Source organism: Phalangium opilio, unplaced genomic scaffold (assembly GCF_054372755.1).
Source record: "Phalangium opilio isolate 3A_F unplaced genomic scaffold, DU_Popi_V2 ptg000089l_1, whole genome shotgun sequence".
Taxonomy (NCBI): domain Eukaryota; kingdom Metazoa; phylum Arthropoda; class Arachnida; order Opiliones; family Phalangiidae; genus Phalangium; species Phalangium opilio.
In genome coordinates this window covers 2,989,322-3,006,960 of record NW_028324194.1, presented here as the reverse complement: position 1 = coordinate 3,006,960, position 17,639 = coordinate 2,989,322, and the positions used below count along the sequence as shown (strand labels likewise).

At 38.9% G+C, this 17,639-nt stretch overlaps 2 protein-coding genes and 2 long non-coding RNA genes across 4 annotated transcripts; 1 reads left to right on the top strand and 3 right to left on the bottom strand.

Moving 5' to 3' along the window:
• Nucleotides 1-1,733: 1,733 nt before the first annotated feature.
• Nucleotides 1,734-3,349, bottom strand: LOC149647008 (uncharacterized). Its single transcript, XM_089849578.1, has 3 exons — nt 3,338-3,349; nt 2,477-3,196; nt 1,734-2,234 (listed from the first exon to the last, which is right to left on the bottom strand). Exons 1-3 carry the CDS (start codon nt 3,347-3,349, stop codon nt 1,734-1,736), a joined length of 1,233 nt encoding a protein of 410 aa, XP_089705704.1.
• A 6,345-nt stretch (nt 3,350-9,694) lies between these two features.
• Nucleotides 9,695-12,450, bottom strand: LOC149647007 (uncharacterized). Its single transcript, XR_016371846.1, has 2 exons — nt 10,995-12,450; nt 9,695-10,914 (listed from the first exon to the last, which is right to left on the bottom strand). It is a non-coding gene; the product is annotated as an uncharacterized LOC149647007 (long non-coding RNA).
• A 130-nt stretch (nt 12,451-12,580) lies between these two features.
• Nucleotides 12,581-13,181, bottom strand: LOC149647006 (uncharacterized). Its single transcript, XR_016371845.1, has 2 exons — nt 13,060-13,181; nt 12,581-12,995 (listed from the first exon to the last, which is right to left on the bottom strand). It is a non-coding gene; the product is annotated as an uncharacterized LOC149647006 (long non-coding RNA).
• A 2,453-nt stretch (nt 13,182-15,634) lies between these two features.
• On the top strand, nt 15,635-17,639 carry LOC149647005 (uncharacterized). Its single transcript, XM_089849858.1, has 2 exons — nt 15,635-16,560; nt 17,362-17,639. Exon 1 carries the CDS (start codon nt 15,829-15,831, stop codon nt 16,504-16,506), a length of 678 nt encoding a protein of 225 aa, XP_089705984.1. The 5' UTR covers nt 15,635-15,828; the 3' UTR covers nt 16,507-16,560; nt 17,362-17,639.

The following is a 17,639-nucleotide window of genomic DNA, read 5'->3' as shown; positions in this document are numbered from 1 at the left end:
TGATGACCTTCGTGTATTTTCTCGAGAATATCCCTTCGAACGGTATCGGGTATCAGAATCCTTGGGCCTTTCATGAGTAAACCCTGTTGAATTGTTATCTCGTCGCGGAACGGAAGATATTTTCGGAGAGTTTGATGGACATCCTTTGGTATCGGCCAACCAACTTGAATATATTGTCGAAGTTTCTTGCAGGTCTCATCTTCCTGTTGCGCAATCCATATCTCTGATAAACGGACGTCTGATACTGGTATGCTTGAGGTGACCAATTGCACATGAGCTATGACCTCGTCTTCAAGCTCGGTGGCTCCCACATCTGGCAACGGACGTCGAGATAGGGTGTCTGCGATTATTAGTTGTTTGCCGGGAATGTAGCTGACTTCATAATCATATCGCATCAGACGGATTCTTAGGCGTTGCAAGCGAGGAGATAAGTCATCAAGTGGCTTTGTTTGCATAATGGCAACCAAAGGTTTATGATCGGTCTCTATGTCAACTTTTACCCCGACATTGTAGTCCTTGAATCTCTCACAAGCCCAAACCATGGCTAACGCTTCCTTCTCAATTTGTGCGTATCTTTTCTCCGCCTGACTTAATGTCTTTGATCCATACGCAACTACCCTGAGAGAGCCGTCGGGCTGTTGTTGACGTAATACGGCTCCAATGCCGAACGATGATGAATCAGCAGAAAGAACGGATCTGTTCTTAGGATCAAACGGGGCCAATACCGGCATTGATGAGAGGATTCGTTGAAGTTTGGTGAAAGCGTCTTGCTGAACGTCCGACCACTGCCACTGATTTTTGCTGCTCAGCAAAGAGTTTAGCGGTTGCGCGATCTCTGCCATGTTTGGAATAAATTTTCCTAGGTAATTAGCCATACCAAGAAATCTTCGTAGTTGCGTTGCGTCTTCCGGTGGCTTCATTCGTGTGATGGCTTTTATTTTGTCGTCATCCGGCTTAATGCCCTCTTCATCAATCGTGTGACCCAGAAATTTGACTCTTGTGACAGAAAATTCACATTTCTCGAGGTTGAGTGTCACACCCGCCTTTTCCAGATTGCGTAACGTATGTCTAAGGCGAGCGTCATGGTCGTCTTGATCCGTTCCATATACTAATATGTCATCTTGGAGGTTCACATTTCCAGAAACCCCTTCAAGTGCATGGCTGATTTGACGCTGGAAGTGCTCTGACGCTGAACTGAGGCCAAATGGTAGTCGATTAAAATAAAAACGTCCAAATGGTGTGATAAAAGTGGTGAGCGGTGCAGATTTCTTATCCAATGGGATTTGCCAATATCCGCTATTTGCGTCCAACTTCGAAAAAATCTTGGCTCCCGCCAACTGACCCAAGACGTGATCCACTGCTGGCATTTGATACCGTTCCCGGCGGATATATTTGTTCAAATGAGTGAAGTCCACGCAGATACGTAAACTTGGTGTTTCCACGTCGTTAAGACTCGTCTCTGAATCTTTCCGGAACCCTTTTGGTTTGTTCTTCAGCACAATAACCATGGGGGCACACCAATCAGTGGGCTCTTCGATTAATGATATGACGCCACGTGCGACCATCCTGTCTAACTCTGCCTTGGTTTCTGTTAAGAGAGCTATAGGAACTCTTCTTGGTGTGGACAACGCAAAAGGCTTGGCATTAGGATCCAATCGAATTGTATAGGGTGTTTTCATCTTGCCCAGGCGTCCGAATAGATCTGGAAACTCTTCACGTGGATTTATTGATGTTCAAGGTGCAATTTCTTCAACCATTTTTACTAATGATAAGTCTTCACTGTCGGCTAGGCCCAATAGCGGTATTTGAAGGTTCTGAATGACATAAAGATAGGAGTCTGTCGTGATGTCCTTGTATCGAAGCTTGGCCTTGATTTTCCCCGTCGTTGTTAGTCGAATTTTTCCTGGACCATATAACAACTTGTCCGAGGTGAGCAATTGGTGGTTCCTCAGCGTGGACTCGTACAGCTCCATGGGAATGGCGCTAACTTCAGCACCAGTGTCGACTTTGAATTCAATTAACCTCCCGTTGATTTCTATTGGGACCATCCATTTTATCTTACGTTCGCTTGATACTGGCAAAAGGTCAATTTCTTCCATAAGAGTATACTTCCTGAGAACAACGTCCTGATCCAGCTTCTGGTCCTTGTTACTGTTTGCCTTCATTGCCGTGATGGACCCCACATAGAAAGAATCGGCCTCTACCTCATGAATTTGCGACCCTCGACGGCATACCTTTGAATAATGGCCGATGTCGTTGCATGTATAACATTTAGCACTCCTGGCAGGGCATTTGTCTCTTGGATGGTTGTCCTCTTCTCCACAACGATGGCAACTTGATGCTCGGTTATATGAAAACCCCCTGTTTGCTTTCTTAAAGGGGCCGTTCGGACCGTTGGACAAACGACGATCTTCCTCGTAGAGCTTAGCATAGCGGGTGGGTAAAAAAGGAGAGGGGGTCGGACAGCCCCTTTAACTTGGGACGTATTCTTGAAACGTGATCGTTGGATATGTGGTGCGAATGTTCGGCGGTCGCGACTTCTCAGTTGGTCAACTTGACGGGTTTCAGTTACCGTCGATCCATTTAACTCCAGCTGTTCCCGTCGTCTGTCTTCTGCGCTCCGAACTCTCTGGATAGCTTGTTCCAACGATAGATGTTCATCATCTTGCAACCTCTCCGACAGGGCTTTGTTAGAAATGCCCACCACTATACGGTCACGAATTAATTCATCCTTAAGAGCGCCGTAGTTGCAATGTTCTGCCATGGCATATACTGATGTAATGAACTCGTCCGCGGACTCGCCCTCCTTTTGAAAGCGTGTGTTGAATTTGGCCCGCTCATAAATAGTATTCCGACGAATAATAAAATGGCTTTCAAACTTGTTAAGGACCACTTGAAAGTCTGTCTGTGCCGCGGCAGCAAGACTGAAGGAACTGAATATGTCATCTGCTTTATCTCCCATGAGGTAGATGAGTGCGTTGACCTGTTCTTCGTCGTCTTTAGCGCTGAGGCCGGACGCTTTCCGAAAGCGCTCAAAGCGCCGTTTCCATGATGGCCAGTCATTCGGACACGCGAAGTTAAATGGCTCAGGAGGAGTGACTTGGAAAGCAACTGCCAAAACGCTCGGTACCGCTGGTTGAGCCATGAAAGTTGCAATTGGCTGGGTTGAACACGACTCGGGATAGAATATGCGCGACTGTGAGAAAAAATTTCACGACACGGGCAAAACCACACTAAGCCTCGGTCAAGCGGAACGCGACGCGGCGAAATACGCGAAACACGAACGCAGGGCACGAAAGGAAAAAATAAAACGTACTTAGAACCCGGTCGAACTAACTTCTGACACCATGTTGTGTTATCTGCACATTAATAACACGACTGATTAAAACGTAACAAGATCAACTTTATTAAGTGTTCGTCGTAACATATTTACAGCTCGGGCGATAACTAACTAGCCCCTCGTTAGCTCGTATACTTATATAGGCCTGCACAATGTACAAGACAATTCAGTTCAGTTCAGTATCTACATTATACAACAGTCGGCGACAAAACCAAATGTAACGAGAGAGAACAAGCTGCTGAAAGATTACGTTGTCAACGTTACATTTAAATATGTTAGGACTAGAGGTGTGGGAGTCCAAGTGCGAGACGTGGAAAACTGGACTCGCAGAGTCATCGAGTCCAATTTTCCAGTACTCGCGAGTTGTCGAGTCCAATTTTCCAGTACTCGCGAGTCCTCGAGTCCAATTTTCCAGTACTCGCGAGTCCTCGAGTCCAATTTTCCAGTACTCGCGAGACCACGAGTCCCATTTTCCAGTACTCGCGAGTCCTCGAGTCCCATTTTCCAGTACTCGCGAGACCACGAGTCCCATTTTCCAGTACTCGCGAGTCCTCGAGTCCAATTTTCCAGTACTCGCGAGTCCTCGAGTCCAATTTTCCAGTACTCGCGAGTTCTCGAGTCCAATTTTCCCGTACTCGCGAGTTCTCGAGTCCAATTTTCCCGTACTCGCGAGTTCTCGAGTCCAATTTTCCAGTACTCGCGAGTTCTCGAGTCCAATTTTCCAGTACTCGCGAGTTCTCGAGTCCACTTTTCCAGTACTCGCGAGTTCTCGAGTCCATTTTTCCAGTTCTAGCGAGTCCTCCAAAAACTCAAAAATTGTTAATCGAGTCCAATGCGAGTCCAAAAATTTTTACTGAGTCTTATGAGTCTAAATTAAAAATAGTCACTTATTTACTTACGATCGTATAGCTTGCTTTAGTTGACCCCTCGCGAAGAAGAAATACACTTGCCCAACCAAAATAGTTACCCATTTAAGTACCCTATCATACTTAATCACTTTTTAATTTAAACTTCGTTATTTCCAATCAATCAAGGGTTTTATTTTAGGTTATTATTATTTTAGGTGCCTCTGACTTATTTCAAATAATTCTTACACAAGCCGATGCCACTTTACAGCCCCTTTAAACGTAATATTCAAATTTAAAAACTCTGATTTAGCATGAGACATCAAAATTTCCTATTTCCAAATGTGATTTATTTTGATTTATTTTGGTGTACGCTCATGATAAAAATTACTTGTTGACGCGTTTCAGAGATGGCGCTGTGTGTTACCTGAGAACGATTGAAATATACTAGCTGAACCATTGAAAGTTGTTATTTTTCTATTTCACTTAGATCTGGGACTAATTACCTCTCCGTGTGACGTAGTCCAGGAGAGGTTCTGTAACGGCCGTGTCTGTCTGTGTGTCTGTCTGTGTCTGTGTGTCTGTCTGTGTGTCTGTCTGTGTGTGTGTCTGTCTGTCCGTTGTTACACCCACGTGACCGCGTTCGCAGTTTGCGTATCGGAGCAAACGTGTTCGCCATTTCCGAACTGCTTTCACAGTCACGGAAATGGCTCCTCTACTTGAGTTCTCACACCACCATCTTCTGGTGTCCATCCCACACGGACACCAGTCTGTTCTTACTGACTTCTAATCACCCACCACCATCTTCTGTTCTTTGTCAATCCCACATTGACACCAGTCTGCACTTACACTGTCTTCTAACACCACCACCATTTTCTGTTCTTTGTCAATCCCACATTGACACCAGTCTGCACTTACACTGGCTTCTAACACCACCATCCACTGGTCTTCCGTCTATTCCACATAGACACCAATCTGTATCATTGGCTTCTACTCCATTATCATCGTTTGGTTTTAGGATATACGCGGCGATCAGCTAGGGTTACGAGAAACGTCTAGCCTCCCTAAGGTGGGATCGCCACCAAAGGTTTTCGCAATTGCGCTTTTTCCTTATTATTATAATGGAAACGAATCGTATATATACCCCAAATTTGAAAAAAGCGGGCAAGAGGGGTACCCTTCACTTTAAACGTCAATATTAGCAAAGTTTGAGAAGATAATAGGTATAACTTTATTTTAAACGATTTAACTATTATTAATGTTAATTATTGAAGATTAAAATAATTAAAAATAATTATATTTATTTAAATATTAAAGATAAACCTCTCGTGCAAAGAGAGAGATTATCATTGCCTCCTATATCTACCAAGGCCCGTGCATGCGATATATTTCCTTCATTGCCTCCTATATCTATCAAGGCCCGTGCATTGTGATATATTTCATTCATTGCATAAACATAAGCGAGATTGTTTTGGGAAAAAAATACTGCTTCCACTAATGGGTTTATACTCCTTGTTACTGTTGTATAGAGTAATCATGAGAAAAGCTTTAAAAATGACGAGAGGATAGACCTTTTTTATCCTCATTCAAAAATATTTTTTGGTGCCAAGATTGCTTTAAAAAATCCAAACGGTTAGGCATTGGTAAAAAAGACAAATGATATTTTTCAAATCTAATGAGATAACGCCCACCTAGTTGAAAATTGCCGTTTTTTTACCGCGGGAGCCATTCTTAATGAGAATTTCGATGCTAGTAGGTTGTCAATTAAACTACCGGTATATTATTGTTGTTGGAAATTAGATATTAAGTCAAATTAAGTGGTTGTAAAGAGCCAGCAGGTTTTTGCCACTTCTTTTTGTGAGTATTTGATTTTTATATGTAAAATGGAGGAAGATAATGTTGAGAGTAAGGATGAAATGCGGAAGCGCAAAGCGCGGGAAAGGATGAGGGCAAAAAGGTCGACGTTTTCATTGGATACTTAAGGTTATATAATCTTCTCGACACGGAGAGGTAATATTTTGGTTTTCCCGACTTGTTTAGTACTATAAATAGTAAAACCAATTAATTTTATGGACCCTTTAATTTTAGTACAATATTTCAAGTTCTACTATTTTCTTTTTGTTGCTTGCCCCCCCCCTCAACCAAAATTTTCAAATCAACAGTAAACTCAATTTGTTAAAGAAAAGAATTAATATTCAAGAATTAATAATTTTGATCAAATTAACGCGTTAAAGGCGACTAATTCGGTGGTTATTTTTTAAATTAAAATTTTAGTGTGAAAATAATTAAACGCGACGCTAGTAGCTAGAAAAAATGGAGCTTAGTAATTTAAGAAACTTTTAGAGACGTTTTAATTTGTCGGATATTTAGAATAGAATATTGTAAAAGACATTGATAAAACGATAATAGATCATACGGAAAATTATAAAAGAAAACTAAAAAAAAGCTATGCACATTTAAGTAAATCTATTTCGCAACTGCCCATTCATGCATTGGTAAAACCAAAAGTGAATAGGCTACTACGTACAGAAAGTGAAGAACTTCCGCGTTGTTATTTCTCTCGCTCTCTTAACCGTCCCCGCCTAAGCGGAAAACCACAGTAACGCGGCGGCGAATCACTTGTACCTTTGTATCCCTACCTCTTGAAGTTATAGTTCCTGGTACACGTGACTATTAGACCGAGTGGGGAAACGTAAAGCCCCACCCATTGACATGCGCGGTAACCACTGGATGTTTTACTTCCAACAGCAACACGTAGATGGCGGGAAAAATCTATCCTTTGGCGCGAAATTGAAATGGCTGAAATTGCTTCGTTTAAGAACATTGGCTTTGCTATAGATAATGTCACAAGTAGAATAATCTTACACCAAGTTCCTATGTAAGATTTTTTGGCGTAGCCTCTGTGTCTGAAAGTTCTGACGTTAAGCTTTTTAAAGTGCCCAACGGAGCTCGCGTGAATGGAGAGATAAAATTTCTAAAATATCGGCCACGACCGAGAACGAGCTTTCGAAGCAGCGCTCCACAGCGGTGGAGAGTGAAGTAAAACAGGCGGGGTTAATTTTTCTATCCGAGTAAGTTCAAGCATGGAGGGTTCATCCAAGTGCACGGTGTTTGCGTTTTTTATGGCGTGTGGTGTGCAAACGTTTTTAGAGAAAGCCGACGGAATTATATTTTTCTGGCGCGGAAATACTCTGAGTTTGTTTTGAGAGCCTTATATCCATTTCTAAATTAATACATTTACACCTAACTTGCTCCGCCATAACGTAAACTCCGATCGCCTTAGATCTACGCGAGCGGATCTACGTCTCTCTATTGGCCGAAAAGCTCATCACAAGCGGACCCAACCTCCCATCGAAAAATTGAAGTTTCGTACATTTTTTAAGGGGGGTGGAATTTTTTTAGCGAGACCCAGCTTTCCGCGGCTGATGTTAGTTGGCGCCCAGAAAAAATGTTAGTAGAGAAAAACTTTGGGTGTTCAACTACCATTTACTCTACAGTAAATACATTCGGCCTAGCCTTGGGATATCACGTTTTAGGAACACTCGAGATGAGACGTTCGTTAGAGATAACCTGACACACATTACCCTCATTCCTAGGCTGGAAAGCTATGTCCTTTGGATCATCTCCTTTTGATAATGTTAGTTCAAATCTTAATAAAAAGATGAATATTCGTGGTATTTTATAGATTTTAAAAAATATTTCTCGCCATGTTTTAAACAACATACACATTGTTTATTGCTAAACAATATAAGTTAATATTTTTAAGTCCATAAGTTTTTTATTGTTATTGTATAATTATGGGAATAAGTTGTCTTTAGGATTTAAATTTATTATTTCTTAAATAAATATGAGTTGTAAATGTCCAATCCCGAGTTGCAGAAACACAGAAATGGATGTATATTTCCCAAATAATCTCAACGTTAGGAAACAATGTTTAAATATATCGGTGGACCAAGCAATGATGCCTTAAAAGGATAATACCAGCACTTCCTTCTTTTGAAAGATAATGTTTTGTTCTATCAATGAAAGACTAATAGCTTACTAATAGCCACTTCGTTTGCATTATCATTTTTCTCTGAATTGCTTAGGTAGAAATAATAAAGAAACTCTCAAATGCAGTTCCTTCAATTGAAGCCCCAAAACCAACTGATGCATTCACAATATCTGTCTGAGATGAATAAAAGAATGAATAGAAGAAATGTATAACAAGTTTGGATTTAATAACATCTCTTGCTCGTTTGCAATCAGGATTGTTTTTATTATTTATTGAGGTTAATTCCAGGATGAGGAGAGACGTTTTTGTAAAGTGCTTCGCTTGAAGTTAATTGAATTGGCCAAAAACGTAAGTAATTGCAATTATGAAATAGAATGAATGTGTGTTAACCTTACTTTGCTTGGGCAAAATTAATGCAAAGTTAAGACCATAACGAAACAAGTCATTATCGTCATTATTTACATTTGTGGGAGCTAAATTGACTCCAAGAGCCGCTCTTTACAAAGACTACTCTCCTCATCCTGCAATTAACTGCAAACGTTCACAGAAAAATGATCCTTCAAACAAATTAGCTATTAGAAAACTGTTAGTCTTTTATTGAAAAAAAAAAGACATGAACTTGCAAAGACGCAAAGGCAGGTATTTTCCAATCAAGGCATCATCGCTCGGTCTACCAATAATTTAAAGTATTTTTCATAACCTCAGGATTAATAATAATAAATGTAAACACTTTATTGTTTAGTAATAAATAATGTGTACGTGGTAGGAAATATACATATAACACAAATATTCACCGTTTCATTATGATTTGAACTAACGTTACCTATAGCAACACCAATGATCTATAACTAAGCATTTTAAATTTCGCGCCAAAAAGTAGATTTGTTCGCCATCTACGTGTTGCTGTTGGAAGTAAAACATCCAGTGGTTATCGCGCATGTCAATGGGCGGGGCTTTAAATTTCCTCACTCGTACTACTTTCGGTGATGTAATTGCTTTGAAGCACGATTGGCTGCTCTAAACGGAGGGAAGTTCGAATACCACCAATCTGGTTTGACTTTATCTTTTACGCGTCGTCTGCTCAAGAGTTTTCATTAAAACCACAGGAAAAGGCGCTACAGACTTCAATTTCTACACTTTCTGTACGTAGTAGCCTATTCACTTTTGGTAAAACGAATTTATTAGACAAATAAAATAACGTTTTTATTTTGTCTTCCGCAATCGTCTATCGATGCAAAAAAATGGTTTGATCGAATGAAAAAGTGTTTCATTTCTACTTAAAAACAAGATGGCCCCGGCCAGATTACACTTTTGCGCGCCCTCTAGTGACTAGAATTAGTATTACTATATTCATTGACCCCGACAAATTTATAATTTTCAGGTTTTTTTCCATTGTTTATAAAATAGCATTCCGATTATGAATAAAACCAATCTAGTAAGAATTTGGTTTACAGTTTAATTAAATAAGTAATTAACTGTAGTGTTCAAGTCTTGGTGGATTAATTAGGCTAGATATACTAATCAATATCCAAGATTTATTCTACCATATGATTATGGTCATTCGTTACATTGGGTGGCAAGGATGCCGCTTGAGTGCGGATAAAGAAGTGAGGAGTGTTCTCTCCTATACGCGATGTACGAGGTTACCTCCCATTTTTAAAATGTGAGTAGTTTTTGGTAATCGCCATCTAGTGAGCGAATTCTGTACTTTGATTTTATTCCGTATTTTAAAAATGGCCGCGGACAACAACAATCTTTATGACACAGAGTTAACCCTTTGTCAGGTCCCGAATGAAGTTTGCAAACCCACGATCTCCACTCCCTTAAATCCCTATCACTACTTTTACAGCCAAGAACGGAACATGTTCTACCCCAGCTTGCCATTTTTATTTTTCAAAACTTACTAATTACCAATGAGAATTAAAAAATATGTTCAAATCATCGGATTCACCGAGCCAAAGGATTTCAGACGATGGTTTTGAACTTCCTGCTTTTGAACGCTAGATGGCTTTAAACACCGACGTTTAAAGAGACAAAAATACCGAATTTTACGCTTTACTTCGACGCTAGATGGCGGTATCAAAAACTACTAAGACGCAATGGCAGCCCACCTTTAATTTGCCTGGTAAACGACGTATATCTCATGCTTAGAAAATGGGGGTTACAATCAATCATATCTGAGGATGGGGCGCCATCTAGGTTGTGTTTGGAATAGGCGGGAATTACGAATATAGCAATACTCTCCCGTGAGATTAAAACCCAGTGACTGTATGAGTCTTAAGATAATGTGAGGGTTTAACAATAAAATTCGAAGATCATTGGCAACTTGTAATATTGCGCTATGCATTTGTAACAGTTTGGTTGAGCTAAATGAGGTAGATTGTAATTCAGATTTAACTTTGTTTAAGTCACTATTTTATACTGTCCTTTATGAGGTTATTGTTATTGTGGTGAAAAGTTTGTTTAAAGTCATTATTTATACTGTCCTTTATGAGGTTATTGTTATTATGGTGAAAAGTTTGTTTAAACTCATTATTTATACTGTCCTTCATGAGGTTATTGTTATTATGGTGAAAACTTGGTTTAGCTGCTGTCTCATAGGTTGAGCCTTTCAGGCGCTCGTCTGTTTCGGAGTGGGTTGCGGCGAATTGGTGTCGCGGATGTGGTGGTGGTCCTTGGGACCAGTGACCCTCGCATTAATTATTATTTTACCGGTCCCACTATAAATTAAATTTCTAAAATGGTGAGAATAAAAAGCACGTAAAGACACAAAAGTAAAGAAGCTGAAAATTGTAATTGAATTTGAATTTTTTACTGTAGGAAAAAGTAGCATATAACAATCCATAACAGTTAACTTTTATTTCTTATCACAATTTTTCAACTAGTTGCCACTAAATATCAATCAACATGTCTAATGATATTTGAAGTTCTTAATCCTTTTCTGAACTAGCCTTATTCCTTATTGCATTTTCCATAAATTCAGCGGCAATATCTTCTCTCGCTATCAGTAAGCCAGATCAAAATCTTGTAATGTGACCATGCACTACTGAGAAATACGACTACTGACAACTAGTACTGGCTATGGTCTAGACTGTCGACTACAAGAGACTCATTCTAGAGTATAGACGCTAGACAAGATCAATAGTCAATAGAATACAAAACTTTTGTAGGGAAGTTGTAGCCAAGGAGTACTAACTACCTAGGAGTAGAATTGGTAGAAAATGTGTTGAGCTAGAAAAATTCTAAAATGGAACCCCGAATTTATAAACTGGTCCCACCGTCTATTTTTTCCAAAAACCCTAATTAATAAAGTGCTCCCTGATACCACTGACCCCAACTTTTGGAATAAATAAACTGGTCCGAGCAATTAATAAACTGGTTTGGGACTTGTAAACCTGTCTTATTTCCTACCCTGTAGTGACGAGCCCATGATGTAAACAATAAAGATGGCCGCGAGCTACGAGGTTTAAGCCTCGGTCTTTAGTGTATCGGGGAGACGGGGGACTCGGGGTCCGAGTAACGGGAGTTTCTGAAGCGTTTGCAAATCTTATTTAAATTTATATTTTTATTATTATGTAACCGATTTATATTACTGAACGAATTGTACCTTATACTGTAGCAGACCTTGTTAGTTAGGCGAAGGTTTTTCAACTGTTGCTGATATTTAACTAGTTATCCCACCGCATGGATATTTTAAAATCCTTTCCTAACATTCGAATAAGGTACACACTTCGGCGTATGAGCCTGAGGTTAGGAAAAAACATTGCTTTGATGACGATGGCCTAGGTTGCCAAACTAACAAAAAACTCTTGGCAACAGAGCTGCCAGAATACAAAGTTTAAGGAAGACAAAATAGTGAAATTTTGCTAGTCCATTCTTAAACAAAATTGTATGTTCTTTCTGGACTGGTACAGTTTTACTACCCCCATAATAGGAAAGGCCTATTAATAATTATCTTAATGTTCTTTTTATTAATGAGCTTAAGTTGTAAATTGTCCATGCCTTTTAATAATTATCTTAATGTTCTTTTTATTGATGATTGTTTATGCCTATTAATATTTATCTTAATGTTCTTTTTATTGATGAGCTTAAGTTGTAAATTTTTAATTTGATACTTTCAAAGTAACGTTAATTAAACCTTCAATACCTTGATTTAAATTTTAATTTATAATCCTTATTTAATTTAAGGATGATGTCAGTTTGTAAGTCTCGTTAATTTAATTCCCCCTTTCCCACAGAGAGGGTCTGAAAATTTAAATCACTTGGCAGAGACTGGAGATTGACAGACTCTGAATCTCAATGGGCATTTAAAAAACTGTATAAATTTAAATTGAAATTCCAAATTATAATTAAATACTTTTTGTTTGATATGTTGATATTAACGTAATCAATCCTTGAAAACTCTATTGGTACTATCAACACCATCGTTAAATTTATTACTTAAATAATATAATTTTTTTTAAATATAATAATCAAATTAGCGACTTATAATTAGTTAACTTTAAATGAGTATGTTTCACTGATTAAAATTACATTTCTAAAAATTGTTAGGTTGATAGCACTTTCATGTTTCATGTAGAAATTTCATATTTCCGTGGATGGAGAGATGAACACGTTGATTCCGTTTGTCGTTGATTGAAATTAGATTCATTTTGATCATAAACTTCATTTTATATTTTGAGTTGTTGATTTTATGAGATTGTTGATTTTATTTTTATAATTATCACTTACGTAACTGTTATTAGTAGATGAACCCAGCGAGAGCGGAAACTGCCAAAATGATTAGTTAATTTTGCAAAGAATCTGCAATTTAATTCTGCAAAAATCTACCTATTATTTTATGTCAGTTCCGTTAAGTGATCATTTAATTTTAAACTTGCCAAACAAATAGTGAGCAATGGTACCTCCGTCCCAAACTAGTTATAGTTTTAAAACGCTGACTCGAGTTTCATTTTGTTAATACATTTAATTTTATTAGTAAATCAACCTGCCTAACTTTTAAACGATATCATTGGTGAAATTAGAAAACTCTCTCTGCTTAGCGCGCCTTCTGTCGGGGAGAACCTTAATTTCTTTTTTGATTAATATGATAATATTAATTGTAATGTTTAAGTTCCCAAGTAGAAATCTAATCTTGCCTAGGATTAAAAAGATATATAATAATTATAAATTGCAAAAAAAAAATTGCAAGCAACTGTCCCTCCTCCTCTAGCGCGATACAATATATATTCGACAGCATCCAGTGGCGGGCGTCGGGGAGGTGGGGGGTCCATATCTAAAGCCAGACAGTTGCACAGTTCTCTCTCTCTCGTCTCCCGCTAAACCCACGCAGTAAGTGCGGGCGTCGGGGAGGTGGGGGGGGGTCCATATCCTAACTCTCTCTTTCTTCTCTTCAGTATAATTTAACTCGCTCTGTAATACAACCAAGCGTGGCTTCGTGGTAGAGCGCGCGGTCGGGCGACTTCACTGGCGTCTCGTATGGATCAGGACATTGCGGGTTCGAGGCCCGGCGCCGACAGAAAAATAATTTCAATTGAAATTAAATACGTTACGCCACCTATGAGGTGTGAGGTGAACTACGGGTGAATTTCGAGTCGAAAATTCGCGGGAAATTTGAAATTCAAAAGTTTATTTATGACGAAACTTATTATGCGGTTACACCAAATCCAGCCAGCCGTCCAGCCAACAGAGGTCAGAACAATACTTTCGCTGCTCTAAAGAGCGCAAAAGTAAAAACTGAAAATAGCGTGTATTAACTTGACTGTACAGAAAAACAAACTCAGTAAATAATTTTCTTTCACATTGTGTTTCATTTCATTTTGATGCATCTATTTTCTTTTCTTACGCTTGGTTTTCACTGTTTGAAAGGAAAGCGTTGGCCAATAGGAATCAACGAATGCGTGACGTTATAGTAAAAATAAATATTTATTTTTGGTTTTGGTAAACTTTTGACATGTTTTATTCGACGCCATTTTTTAATTGAAGGCGTTTGTGTTGTAGAGTCAACTAATTTGTTTGGTTTAATCTTATTTATATGATAAAGCGAATGTTTTTACAAAGACAATGAAGTCTTCGAAAATCGATAGGTTTCTATTGGTGCATTTTCAACATAAACTTTAAGCCTTGGTCTCCACATGGATTAACTAACGCTAAGGATTGTTCACTAACAGTGTTTCCCATGTAATACTGTCGCCAACTACATGTTGCGAATCATTCCTTGATTGGACCAAAACGGGTGTAGATCTAGCGCCATCTCTAGGCAACATAAATCGGTTTTGTGGATTTTAAAGATGGCGGCTTCTAATTTAGGCTGGATTTTAATTTTGACGTCATAAGACACGTGATATTTGGTCAAATTTTCATATAACTTCCTGTTAGGGAATGTAGCTGCGGCTAGGAGGCGTTTGGAACACGCATGCTTTATCTTTTAGGGGGAGCAAACAATCCCTAGCGTTTGTTAATCCATGGTCTCCACGAGTCCGCGCTCTTCGTATTTCAAGTTTCACTACGGTTTGCCGCCGTTTTATATGCAGCATTGTTTTTACCGCATTCGTGAATTTTGGTCGGTGAAAACCTGGCTTTTCGACTGCCACGAAACATAACGCTGTCAATTATTAAAGCGTGCGGAATTTACCAATATTTAAATGTGTTCAAAAATGGACGCGTAGTTTTTCGAAAAGTGCGCGAACAATCTAGTGCCGAACTTGCAGGGGTAAAATGTATTTACTATCGAACCCTGTAGAACTTCTACCTGCAATACACCGGTGTACGAAACCTACAAATATTAGGAATGTAGAAGCTTGTGAGTTTGGATGTTTATTAAGCAATCCCGATTTAACGACTGAATGCAGGGTTCATATAACTTTTGGAAAACCCATTTCCCTGTGTTTTCCACTTTTTTCCCATATATTTCCCTGTGTTTTCCAGGGTTTTTTCCATACAGTTCCTATGTTTTTCCATAAACTTCCTTGAGTTTCCCACGTGATTTAACAAACGCCACTAAACTAATGGCCGCGCAGAAATCCACGTTTTTAAGACTAATTAAACGCTAATAATTTTTTTTAATATTTTTGCTTTTATACATAGATAAAGGCCGTTCTTTTAAGGTATGATGGTATGTTACCTACTTTTCCTTTAAAAGATTCACCTTGAGGGGTGCGAGATATTTTACTTTCCTTCTAACTTCATTAGTTAATTTAAGTATGAAGGAGTTGTCTCTCTTAAATGAGATTAGGTTCATTGGAAAGATAAATTTAATTAGATTAATTATTGTAAATTTTAAAAGATTTCACCGTGAGGGGACGATATATACCCTTTTTTTTTTACTACCTCTCCCATGTATTTCGGGTTTTTCAACTTTTTCTCCATATTTCATTAAATTTAATTTGTTATGTTAAATTTTTCTTTATAAATTTCTCAATGCATTTTTCAGTTTAAGCCGTTGAGTTCTTAAAGCAAACATTTTTTATTAGTCTGGAAGCAATTTTGACAATTTTCCCGTCGCGAGTCCAGCAAAATATTTGGTACTACTTTCTGTTCATATCGTCTGCTACGTTCTGGCAAATCGACGGCGGTAGTAAAACCTCTAACGCATAAACACCAAACAATCAAATGTGTCAACCGAGGAAAATAACTAAAGTCTAACTAAAATGTCAGTTGAAAAACATTCCTCAACCCATAAAATGAGGCGGCTGAGAATGAATCCAGAATTTCGAAAGAAAGAGAATGAACGAAAACGGTTACTATACGCCGCTAAGAAAAAGGCTTTGATGAAGTTTGTAGCAATGAATACGACGAACCAGCAAATTTGCACTTCGAAAAATGTCAATGATACGTCGAACAGTTTGCCTGAGGTTAAAATAGAAGATCGAGACGGTAGTCAGTCGAATTGCACTTGGAGAAGTGACACGTCAGCCTCATTTAGTTTGCCTGACGTTAAATTAGAAAATCAAGGTGCAACTCAATCAAATTGCACTTGGACAAGTGATACTTCGAGTCAATTGCCGAATGTTACCTTACAAGACAAAGAGACTAATGAAAGAAATTGCACTTTGAGAAGTGACACGTCCAATAGTTTGCCTAACGTTAATTTACAAGGTCAAGATGCTAATCAGATACACGCTCGTAAGTCTAAGGGACAACGTGACGCTGAACGTCGAAGAGAAAGACGGCGTAATGACCCTAATTATCGTGAAATGGAAAAGCTGCGTGACAACATGACTCGAAGAATACGTAGGGAGAAACGGCGCAGTGACCCTAGTTATTTTAATATGGAACAGCTGCATGACAACTTAAGTCGAAAACGGCGGCGACAAAACCAAATGTAACGAGAGAGAACAAGCTGCTGAAAGATTACGTTGTCAACGTTTGCATTTAAATATGTTAGGACTAGAGTCCAATTTTCCAGTACTCGCGAGTCCTCGAGTCCAATTTTCTAGTACTCGCGAGTTCTCGAGTCCAATTTGCCAGTACTCGCGAGTTCTCGAGTCCAATTTTCCAGTACTCGCGAGTCCTCGAGTCCAATTTTCCAGTACTCGCGAGTCCTCGAGTCCAATTTTCCAGTACTCGCGAGTCCTCGAGTCCAATTTTCCAGTACTCGCTAGTTCTCGAGTCCAATTTTCCAGTACTCGCGAGTTCTCGAGTCCAATTTTCCAGTACTCGCGAGTTCTCGAGTCCAATTTTCCAGTACTCGCGAGTTTTCGAGTCCAATTTTCCAGTTCTAGCGAGTCCTCCAAAAACTCAAAAATTGTTAATCGAGTCCAATGCGAGTCCAAAAGTTTTTACTGAGTCTTATGAGTCTAAATTAAAAATAGTCACTTATTTACTTACGATGGTGTAGCTTGCTTTAGTTGACCCCTCGCGAATAAGAAATAAACTTGCCCAACAAAAATAAGCAGCGTTTACACGAGAAACTTTGAAACCGTTTTCAACCGTTTTGGAAAGGCCTAATTTTTTTTGAAAAGTAATATTTGCCTTTTGACGTGAAAGATCTCTGCTTTTAACAGCGTAATATTCCTTTTGTACTTTCCAAAACGGTTTCAAAATGTCTCGTGTAAACGCGAGTCGCGACTATAGAGAGAGAAAAAAAAGGAAGACTCGCATAGGGGAAAAATGGACTTGTCTAGTAGTGTCACTAGCCTTGCGCAGGACTCCCGAGAACCTGCAAATTTCTATTAAAACAGGTTGTAACACGGGCAACTAGTTGCAAGTCCGAGTCCGAGGAGGACAACTAATGGATAAAACCTTTACCAAAAAAAAAACCTTATAAACTTGGCACTTTAAACGCAACTGAAGGCGATAGTTCGACTTATTGTGACAGTTACCCAAATACTGAACATTTGAATGATGAATATGGAAAAGACTTGGATGACAAACCCATCTGAGTCAAATGTACAATTTGTTCTATTTATCAACCATTTTAGATATATCGGTTCTTCCCAAAATAAAATACTTCAGCAAA